The sequence below is a fragment of the Manis pentadactyla genome, chromosome 4 (genome assembly GCF_030020395.1).
Source record: "Manis pentadactyla isolate mManPen7 chromosome 4, mManPen7.hap1, whole genome shotgun sequence".
NCBI lineage: Eukaryota > Metazoa > Chordata > Mammalia > Pholidota > Manidae > Manis > Manis pentadactyla.
The window spans coordinates 7,106,378-7,117,517 of record NC_080022.1 but is presented as its reverse complement, the minus strand read 5'-3'; the positions used below and the strand labels follow the sequence as shown (position 1 = coordinate 7,117,517).

General features: G+C 36.3%; 1 protein-coding gene across 1 annotated transcript; it reads left to right on the top strand.

The window, feature by feature from the left end:
• The first annotated feature begins 372 nt into the window (after positions 1-372).
• Positions 373-9,656, top strand: LZIC (leucine zipper and CTNNBIP1 domain containing). The gene is made up of 7 exons (XM_057499698.1): positions 373-733; positions 4,163-4,269; positions 5,264-5,399; positions 5,719-5,817; positions 7,170-7,265; positions 7,442-7,523; positions 8,021-9,656. Exons 1-7 carry the CDS (start codon positions 671-673, stop codon positions 8,077-8,079), a joined length of 642 nt encoding a protein of 213 aa, XP_057355681.1. The 5' UTR covers positions 373-670; the 3' UTR covers positions 8,080-9,656.
• The last annotated feature ends 1,484 nt before the right edge of the window (positions 9,657-11,140 follow it).

Below are 11,140 nucleotides of genomic sequence, written 5' to 3'. Positions count from 1 at the left end.
GGGGCTCCTCGCCCCGAACTCCGGGACCGTCTGGTGGGCCGGGGTGCTCGGGGTGCAGAGCGGACCCGAGGGCCCTTAGGAGATGGTCTGGGTTCTGGCCTCGGAGGGCCGGAAGAGTTTCTGTGGGGGCGGGTTCACGGCGACCTCTGGTGGTAATCGGGGCCTAGTGAGCCTGGTCGCTGACCCAAGTGCGGGAGCTTCAAATTCCCCAGTGGAGATGGGATTTGGGGCCGTAGCTGGAGCGGCTCCCTGAGCGCCTTCGCTGCTCACTCCCAGCCGGGAAGAGTGTGCTCTCTGCTCAGCCTTTTCGGTGCTTCTGGACCTCACAGCTCAAGGCATGTCAGGGTGCTGGGTTTTCCTCCGTTGACACCCTCGGCCTCACTAGGAAAAAAACTCAGAAAGGCTGCCAGAAGCGCAGTTGATAGAGAAAATGCGTCTCTCTCTTCCTTCCCTCCCCCCCAACCCCATGTCTTCTTAGAAGGAGAGGGGTGTATTTCAGTTGCAGGCTGCTTTAGGCCAAGTTTATAGAAAGTAAATAAGATTACTTGTTGATGGTTTCCCTTTTCTCAGCCATCTCCACCTGCAGGTGAATTGAATTTTGAGCCTCTTGTAGAACTAATGAACAATTTCGCTATCCTCGATTTATGGCTCTTGGAACTTCAAGATTTGGATGTTTATGCAATTTGAGACCAGTCAGCACTGTGCGGAGTTCAGAGTACTAAGAGACAGACAGGTGAGCATGAAAGTATTTTCCCCTCCAGATTACAGTTTTTGAGAGCCGTTTCTGCTCTTTCGGTAAAAGGTGCGCCACCTTTACTGAATACTAGGTGGTGCCAGAGAGTTAATCTTTCTAGGATAAATCTCAAATAATGTAGTACCAGGTTAGGGTTTTTTAAAGTGCCTCCATCTAACTTGAAATTTATTTAGAATAGCTTTGCTTCTTTAAAATATGTTGTGTCATTACACTTCATCCAGTTAGCGAATATTGATCCCGTAGCTAGTGATAAGGAAGTTAAGAGAGAAATCAGACTCATTTTCTGCTCTCAGTTGATAGTCTACAGAGGAAGACAAACAACGTGCTATATTGTGGAATGCAGTGGAAGAAGCAACCACTTCTCATTATTCATTTACCAATTATTTATCCAGTACTTTTTGTCTGCCGAGCATTGTACTAGATGCTGGTATATTTAAAAAAAGTAAAATCCCTACTCTCAAATGACTCACAATCTAGTGGAAGGGAACTAAGGAATGTATTATGGAAAAGGTATAACTTAAGCTAGCCCTTAAAGAATGAATGACCTGGGCTTGATAGGGAGGACAAAAAGCAGGTTCATTCTTTGAGAGAAGGATGGAAGTGCATGGCATGTTTTGAAAGAGCAAGTAGTCTAGTGTGGTTAGAATGTAGGAAATAAAGTCTGAAAAGATAATTTCAGTTTTAACTTGGATTTACCTTCACTTTTACGGGAAAATTCAGATTCAAAATAAAATGTAATGTGTATTTCCAGGAGAAATTATACATGAAGCATAGCTATAGTAAATTACACTTCTGGCTGACTTATTATACATGAAATTTAGCTATAATAAGTTAACACTTCTGGCTAAAGTGTAGCTTGTTTATATTTACACATCATTAATAATTGTAGATGATTTAAGCCCATTTTAACAGATAAGGTAGTAAAGAATAGATTTTCACTGATTACATTCTAGTATGACTGTAATGTTAGGAATCCTTTTCATTGAAGTTATATCAAATCATCTGGTAATGATTACATGTAGGAAAATTTTAATATTTTATAAGTTACTCCAGGATTTAGGTTTTAATGAATGGTTATACCTAATATTAAGCAAAATGTGTTTCTGAAAGGAATGTAAGCTTAACTTTTCATGGAGAAAATTTAAATGCTATAAATGTTAAGGTAAATGCATACAATATCAAAACACCAAAATAAGTAACTTTTCTCTACATTAGCAATAACCAGAAATTGTAATAACAAAAGCCATTACCAGTATTAACAAAAAATACAAAGTATCTGAGAATAGCCAATGCTTAAGACCTTTGTGAATAAAACAGTACTTTTCCTTTTAAACTAAGCTTCATAAAAGAAAGTCTAAATAAATGGAGAGATATGTTGCTTGACAGAAAGATTCAAGTTGAATTTCAAAATTCAATTGAAGTTTTGAGGAAGCTTGAGAAACTGATGCTTAAACATTCATCTAGAAGAGAAAATGCGTAAGAATAGACAAAAATTATTGGGGGAAAATCCTGCAATAATAAAGGCAACTTCTCTCAGTTATCAATGTAAACCATCTTTAAAGGTATAATAATTGAAACAGCAAGGTAATGCCTTAGGATCAGAATCTTATCAAAGAAACTTGAGTCTGTTTCTGTTGTGTCTCCATTAAAGGTAGCATAAGTAAACACTGACTAGTAACAGTGTTGGGACAATTGGCCATGCATTTGAAAGAAAATAAAAGTTAGACACGCTACTTCACAGCATTAACAAAAGTTGCAGATAGCTTAAAGAAATAATTTATTTTATTAAGTTATCATTGATAAACACTCTTATGAAGGTTTCACATGAAAAACAAGGTGGTCCTACATTCACCCATATTGTCAAGCCCCCCCCAGGCCCCATTGCAGTCACTGTCCATCACTGTAGTAAGATGCCACAGATTCACTATTTGCCTTCTCTGTGCTACACTGTATTCCCCATGACCCCCCCCACACTATGTTTACCAATCATAATACCCCTCAATCCCCTTCTCCCTCCCTCCCCACCCACCCTCCTCCAACTCTCCCCTTTGGTAACCGCTAGTCCCTTCTTGGAGTCTGTGAGTCTGCTGCTGTTCTGTTCCTTCAGTTTTGCTTCGTTGTTATACTCCACAAATGAGGGAAATCATTTGGCATTTGTCCTTCTCTGCCTGACTTGTTTCACTGAGAATAATACCCTCCAGCTCCATCCATGTTGCAAATGGTAGGATTTGTTTCTTTCTATATGGCTGAGCAGTATTCCACTGTGTATATGTACCACATCTTCTTTATCCATTCATCTGCTGATGGACATTTAGGTAGCTTCCATATTTTGGCTATTTATTGTAAATAGTGCTGCAGTAAACATAGGGGTGCATATGTCTTTTTGAATCTGAGAACTTGTATTCTTTGGGTAAATTCCTAGGAGTGGAATTCCCAGTTCAAAAGGTATTTCTCTTTTTAGTTTTTTGAGGAACCTCCATATTGCTTTCCACCATGGTTGAACTAGCTTACATTCCCACCAGCAGTGTAGGAGGGTTCCCCTTTCTCCACATCCTCGCCAGCATTTGTTGTTCTTAGTCTTTTCAGTGCTGGCCATCCTAAGAAATAAATTTAAAAAAAAAAATTCTAAGTCTTAGGGTACAAAATAGTATATTTTTAAAAAATCTTGAGATGGTGAGGGCTTGTCTTCATGGACCATAAAACTAAGAAGACTTAGAAGATAGATAGATTTGGCCATTAAAAATAATAATTTATTTTAATTTTTTTTTTACAAAATAAAGAGTGTATTTTACAAGATAATTTATCTTTACACCATCAGTAAAATTTTAAGTTGGGAGACAAGACTCCTTGTCTTTAATTTATATTTGTAACATAATTACAAAGGCTTCATACCTGTGTTATGTAAGTTCATAAGAGAAAAATAATCCAGTAGAAATGTGGGCACATTTACAGAGAAGAAATTCATATCAAAAGTTGTTCATGCCCGCAAGTCATTAGGTAGATACACGTAAGACCAACAAAATAATACTAGGAGTGTTCGGAGTCCTGGAGCATACTTATTAAGACTGAAAACAAGTGTTATAATGAATCGTTCTGTAAAGCAAAGTCCCACCTGATCTATTTCTTTATAATCTGTACTTTCATCTATCAAATTTGTTTAAGATAGATGAATAGTAGAGACTTCTGATTAACTTGTCAAGTCAATTAAGACTGTAGGGCATTTTTGTCGGGTAATAACTACTTTATGAATTTAAACTTTTAAATCTAAATTAAGATTTTCTTTACACAACTGGCTTTCTCACCCCTGTAGCTGAGAAAGAGTACAGCTTATTTTAAATGGCACCAGTGTGTTTAATCATATCAAATAACTAAATATATAAATATATGTTGGTTATTTCCTACTTACAGAGTAAAATGGCTTCCAGAGGAAAGACAGAAACAAGCAAATTAAAGCAGAATTTAGAAGAACAGTTGGATAGACTAATGCAGCAATTACAGGATCTGGAGGAATGCAGGTAACGGTATACTTGTGTGCTGCTATGCTGGAAAATGGCTTTTTCCTGTAGTGAGATTACAGGGCCCATGGGTATACAGGCCCATGTGTGACTGTGGTTTCCCCTCTGGTGTCCTCCACAGCCTTTGTCTTTTGGGGAAATAGACTCAGTGCAGGTTTTGGAGTCATAAAGACTGGGATGTGAAGTCTTTGATTAATTACTTAAGTGAGTGTGAGCTTGGGCAAAATACTTAGTCCCCGAAAGTTCCCTTGTTGTTAGTATTTAAAATAGCACTGCCTGTTATCAAACCGAGAAGGTACTACGTGAGATTCTGGTGTGTTTTCAACCTTAACTACTCAAAGGATCAGGACTGTGCATTGCTTTTCTAAATAACCTTGAAAGGTTTTTTTAAATATTACAAATGAAGGGACCAACACAGTGTTAGACCTGATAGATGGTAGCTGTTGTTATTTATAGTAAATGTTTAATAAATGGCTTATTTGGTGAATAAAAATACCATCTTAGATGACAAATACTACATTGCTGTTGTATTTCAAGGTGCACAAAATTTTGCCTACCACTAATGATAATAATAGTATTCATCAAGTACCTATTGTATGCCAAGCCCATTCCGTATTTCATTTAAGGCTTATAGGAACACTATAAGGTAGGTATTATCATTATCTGCATCTTATAGGTAAAGAAACTGAGGTTTGACTAAGTTCTTGCCCAAGGTTATGACATTGACTCATAGGCTGCTTAGAAGGAAATTTTTATGTGGTTTAAGAGTACCTCATTTTGGTAAAAGAAAAATGTTTAATTATCAAAGTAACCACATTGCAGGAAAATGCCCATACTACTGATATCTGAACACATTCATCATTAGCATTTTAGTATCTTTTTCCCCTAAATATTTTTTGTAAATATATGTATCTGAGGTCTTAGTGTACAAATATTGATTGCTTTTTTCGCTTGTAACTCTCTACTTTTCTATATTACGTTCACTGTACTTCAGAGAGGAGCTTGATGCAGATGAGTATGAAGAAACCAAGAAGGAAACTCTGGAGCAACTAAGTGAATTTAATGATTCACTGAAGAAAATTATGTCTGGGAATATGACTTTGGTAGATGAACTAAGTGGGATGCAACTGGTAAGCATAACTTACACTGGTGACCCAGATTGTTTTTTTCTTTCTTTCTCTTTTTTTGTTAAGTGTAATAAGATAGAAAGTGTACCCTGTTTTGGGTTGAACTTCTAAATGAGTATCTGTATAAGGATAAAATAGCATATGCTTCAACATCTTCATTTAGTTATATATTTGACATGTGCAAAAATAGCAAATGGAAACTAAAATTGTACAGTGTTTGGTGAACAAAGAGGACCTGTTAAGAATTGAAGACTCATCAATTACTGCAATATCTGATTTGTTGGAATATTTTGGTTAGTTTTTAATCTTCTTGTGTTCCTAGGCTATCCAGGCAGCTATTAGCCAGGCCTTTAAAACCCCAGAGGTCATCAGATTATTTGCAAAGAAACAACCAGGTCAGCTTCGGACACGGTTAGCAGAGGTAAAGTTTCTTTACATTGATCCAATTATTACTGTGTGTATTTCTTTCCTCAGCCCGATGATTTGCTCATTATGCTATTCTGAAGTTTAAAACTGCTTAGTTAAGGATATACACCACCAAGAGTGAACCCTCATGTAAACTATTTATTTATGGACTCTGCATGATTATGATGTGATTATTATGTGATGATGATTTAGGTAGGTCCATCAGTTGTGACAAATGTCCCATCTGGTTAGGAATGATGTTGACAACGGGGAGGCTGTACACGAATGTGGGGCAAGAGTATATGGGAAATTTTTATATCTTTTGCTCAACGTAAAACTGTGAACATATAACTGCCGTAAAAAAATAGTTGATTAAAAAATGTTGGTCACTTGATTTTAGAAACAATCTAGTTTTCTGACAGAATTAATCCATTGAACAATTATTGTTGATAACAAATGCAGATGTTTAAACAGCAGTTTAAATTGCTACTGACCACTTTTACTTGGACTCTACCTTTAAGGTTTTACAATTTACTTCTGGAGCCCTGAGTTGAAGTACCATTTAATGCATTAGCGACATTGCTTTATGCATGTGAGGACTTTCTCATCTAAGAATGTCAAATGTCTTTATAAACCTTCAGGAAGGTTCAGGAAGGTACTTCAGGAAGGCTTTTTATAGACTTGAATATAATTGAGGTATTAACATGTTATATTCAACCACTCATTATTCAGTAGCACAGTGGTTAAGGAATGGACGTTGGTCTGACTAGCTGGATTTGTATCTCTGCTCCACTATGGAGGTATGTGACCTTGGGGAAGTTATTTGTTCAGCCCCTGTGTGCCTTTTTTCCTATCTATAAAACAGTGATCATGATAGCCCGTATTTCTTATGGTTGTTATGAGGATTAAATGAAGTAATATGTGTAAAGCCCATAAATATGTAATATGTGTAAACACATAGAATAGTACCAATGCATAGGACATGATATCACTGTTTCTGGAGATAGAAGTGATATTTAACCAAACTTCCAGGAGATCTGATACCAGTTATTGCATTCAATCCTGTACACCGTACTTCAGTTTAATGAAATGAGTTCTTAGAGGATAACTTCTCTCCAAAGGAGGCTATTGACCTACTAATTACTCAGTAGAGTTTATAACTGATCCAATGGTTATAATTAGCATTAAGATTTACTAGAACTGTGTAATAGCACTTCTGTCAGGTTTGCTTGAATTGTGTCTGTAGTTCTCTATAATATTAATCAGCTAGAGGATCTATTTTTAAAAGAAGTAGGTCTGAAAGGCTGGATTTAATGCACAGAATATTTTTAACTTAAATACCATGTGCTCTGCATTCATCTATTATAGATGGATAGAGATCTCATGGTAGGCAAGCTGGAAAGAGACCTGTATACTCAACAGAAAGTGGAGATACTAACAGCTCTCAGGAAACTAGGAGAGAAGGTAACTATTTAATTCACTATGTTAGGTATAAAGAAAATCTGTGAAGTATTTGGTACAGAACTTGATCTGTGATTTAGTTTGTGGTCCTGAGACATTCTTAACCGTGGTTCCTAGAACCACTTGTTAACATTGGAACCCGGAACCCACTCCATTGGGCTTTGTTTTGTTTTGTTTAGCTAACTGCAGATGATGAAGCTTTCTTGTCAGCAAATGCAGGTGCTATACTCAGCCAGTTTGAGAAAGTCTCTACAGACCTTGGTGAGTACCCTCATCTTTCTGAAAGCTGAACATGAATTACTGCTCCAGATTGATGGTAGCAGGGGTGAGAGAACATGATGGCCTTTTCTTGAGCTTAGAGGTAAAACCAGAATTGTTTTCTTTATAAATCCCTTTTTTTGGGTTTATTTCCCAATACTTTTTCATAAAAATAATTAAATTAATACACCCTAATGTTTTGAAAATATTTGTCTGCTAAATATAAATATAAAAGTGAAGTGAACTAAAATGTTATGTATTCTATTTCATACCTAAAGCTAGAATAAGGATTTGTAACCAATGAATCACCTTCTGTAGCTGAGTTGTTTGTACAGGGCGAAGGAAATTGGGATGGCAATGGGGAGGTTTGGGATAGAGCACTGATAATAGAAGCCAATTTTTAATTTCTATTTCAATGTGGTTGATTTTCCCTTCTTTACCTGGAATTATAAATGCTTTTGGAATGACATTTTTGTTTTATTATGTGTCTTTCTCCTCAGGCTCTGGAGACAAAGTTCTTGCTTTGGCAAGTTTTGAGGTTGAAAAAACAAAAAAATAACATGGTGTGGAAGCTTGGACACTGATCACATTCTTGATGTACACGGTGTTCTGGGGATTTTGAGTCATTGCAAAGAAATGAAGAGATGCTTGAAATGCACTAATAACCTAAGGAAAGGTGATAGAAAAACATACTCATTGCTTCTGTTTATGCCCTTCAATGCTGTGCTTTGTGTAGTGTTACCTGCTTGAGTGATCCTGGATTTGTTGGGATGAGGGGACTCACTGGACCTTATTCATTATGATGTATAATTTTAGGAGAGAACAGAGAACAGTTTCTTTGCCTGTTTTTATTAAGGCTCCTTGTTTTCAAGTGCTGATAGTAAATGAAACGATGTGAACTAATAATTCTTTTCTGTTCATAATTTATTCCCACTTATAGTGAATAGTGTAGCATCATCAATAGGCCTCATATGTGTTCATAAATTTTGGAGTTCTAAGTGATCTTACAAATCATTTTCATTTTGCAAAGAAACTGAGGCTTAGAAAGAGCAAATGACGTGCTCTTATGTAGCATTAGAAATAAAGCTGGGGATGAGATTTGGGTGTCCTGACTCTCAGTGTAGTAGCCATTGAGTTTTATTTCTTTATTCTGTGTTGTTTTTTAAAAGCAGTTAACATATATTTGTTAAATCTGTGTTTATGAAAATTCGATGTCCCAGTAGAAAGTTGTCACTAAGGGACCATTTCCCAGCCTGTAAATTCTCCATATGAATGGGGCCCATTGTAACTCTAAGTTTGAGCTTCTAACAATGGGAGCCCTGTTGAGAGTCTCCTGAAGTAACTTAACCTCCTGCGTTGTTTCACCAGGGAAGCAATTGGAAGTGGCAGCTAGAGGTCCTCCCTATGTGTGACCACTTTGCTGAAACCGGAGGGCGGTGACTGTAAACTAAGATTTGCTCTTCAGTTTTTGGAGAAACACAAAATAAGTTATGAGGAAAAGCCGGTTTCTCTCCTGAGTGATTACATCTGTCTGCATGCTCAAATATATAGATTTTGCCATGTGCTTCTATGTTAGCTTATTTCCTGGTTCTGGCCATTTTTTATTCTTTAGTGTATTTCCCAGTAGTTTTTTTCTTTGCACTTTATGTATATTAAAAACATATTTAAAGCTTCTTGTATACTGTAAACTCTACTAGGTGCTCTGCCAACTGGACAAATTAGGGAACTTCAGCTACATTAATGCCTTAATTGGAACTTTTATATATTGATTTATAATAGTCAAAAACTCATTGAAATTTTGACAAACCAAGAAAGAGCAGATTACCTGCTGTTCATTTAGGGCTTTATGATCAATCATTATTTCATTATTCTGGGTTGTCTTTGTTAATTTACATAACAAAATTCACCATTTTAAAGTGTACAATTTAGTGGCATTTAGTATGTTCACAGTGTTGAGCAACCATCACCACTATCTAGTTCCAGAACGTTTTGATCACTCCCAAAGGAGACCACATACCCATTAAGCCGTCACTCCCCATTTACTCCTCTTTTCAACCCCCTAGCTACCATTAATCATATGCTATCTCTATGTATTTACCTATTCTGGTTATTTCATATAAATGGAATCATATGTGACCTATTGTGTCTGGCTTCTTTCATTTATCATAGTATTTTCTAAGTTAATCCTTATTTGTAGCATGTATCAGTATTTCATTCCTTTTAATGGCTGAAAATACTCCCTTGTGTGGATACTATTTTGTGTTTATCCATTTATCTTTAGTGGAATATTTGGGTTTTTTCCACTTTTTGGCTGTTATGAATAGTGCTGTAATGAACATTTGTGTGTAAGTATTTGCTTAAATACCTGTTTTCAATTCTTTTGGGTATTTCCCTAGGAATGAAATTTCTGTGGTTTCTTTGTTTTTCTTTTTGTTGTTAAGCTACAGCAAGATTCCTCTTCCCCTTCAGTAGTAGGATGACTGAAATTAGCAGTATTTTATATTTTAAAGGGGCCCAGATGAATCTAGAAACCTTAATTTTGGTTACCTTAAACTTTCTATAAGACCAACATCAGTGAAGTATTTTGTCATTAATTATATTAATGTGCGCATTTTGCAAGTAATGACTAGTAATCAATTAAAAATTAACCTTCCTTTAAAAGTGACCAAGTTTGTAGGGCTAGCAAGACACTGTCAATCAGTCTTGGCCACGTGACCTTTGGCAGGTTACTTAATCTTTTTGAGGCTCATTTTCCTCTTCTGTTCAATGGGATGATGGGACCTACCCACCACATAGCATTACTGTTTATTCCCCTCTCTTCCTTAACACAGAGAAAAGTTTTGCTTTGGAGCTGATTTACCATTTAACAATGTTTTGAAGGGCCATGTGATATATTTTGTTGCACAAATTTTTGGTATTTAATTCAGAAAAATAATTTGAAAAATGAATAACTTGAAATTCTATACAACTATAGTTATTAAATGAGTTGCAAACTTTGTTTCCAGTACATATTTTACTATATTTAATGTTCTAGTTTTTTGCACCTCTTGGGAGGGCTTATACTGCAATAACTAATGCTAAAGGCAGCTAGCTTTTGGACACCCTTGGATCAAATTAATATTTTATGAAAAGAATTCTTACATTTTTCAAAGAACTGGGGTTAAAGCAGAATTCAGTTCCAGTTGAACAAGTGTCCAAATGAGCTGTTTAATGAAATCTAATAATTTAAAACAATTCCTCTGTTTCAGTGTTTGTTTTTATCCTGTGAGTGGTAAGATAGGTATTCTGTGTGGGTGGCAGAGGAAGAAACTGAGCAATGGAATAAGTTGTTCCCAGGATAGAGTTGGAGTTGGGGCAGAGGGATTGTTAACTCTTTGATTGTCAGACCTCTTACTGAAGACACTCAGCCAAAGAGTGGTCATCTTAGGCAGAACAAAACACTGCAAGTCCAACATTGGAATGGTATCTTGTCACAGTGAATGATGGATAGTTTAAAATTATTACAGAAAAAATAAACCTAGACCACTTTGCCTAGAGCTTTTCAACCACTTTCCTGTCCATTTTTTTTCTTACTCTATTCATTACTAAGATCAAAGAATGCTCTTCTTGGCCTCTCAAAA

Bases quoted from the DNA above. Each gene is read 5' to 3' on its own strand.
- LZIC (XM_057499698.1), top strand. From the start codon at position 671: ATGTTTATGCAATTTGAGACCAGTCAGCACTGTGCGGAGTTCAGAGTA. The intron at 7,266-7,441 runs GTAACTATTTAA...TGTTTTGTTTAG, and splicing joins TCAGGAAACTAGGAGAGAAG to CTAACTGCAGATGATGAAGC. The intron at 7,524-8,020 runs GTGAGTACCCTC...CTTTCTCCTCAG, and splicing joins GAAAGTCTCTACAGACCTTG to GCTCTGGAGACAAAGTTCTT.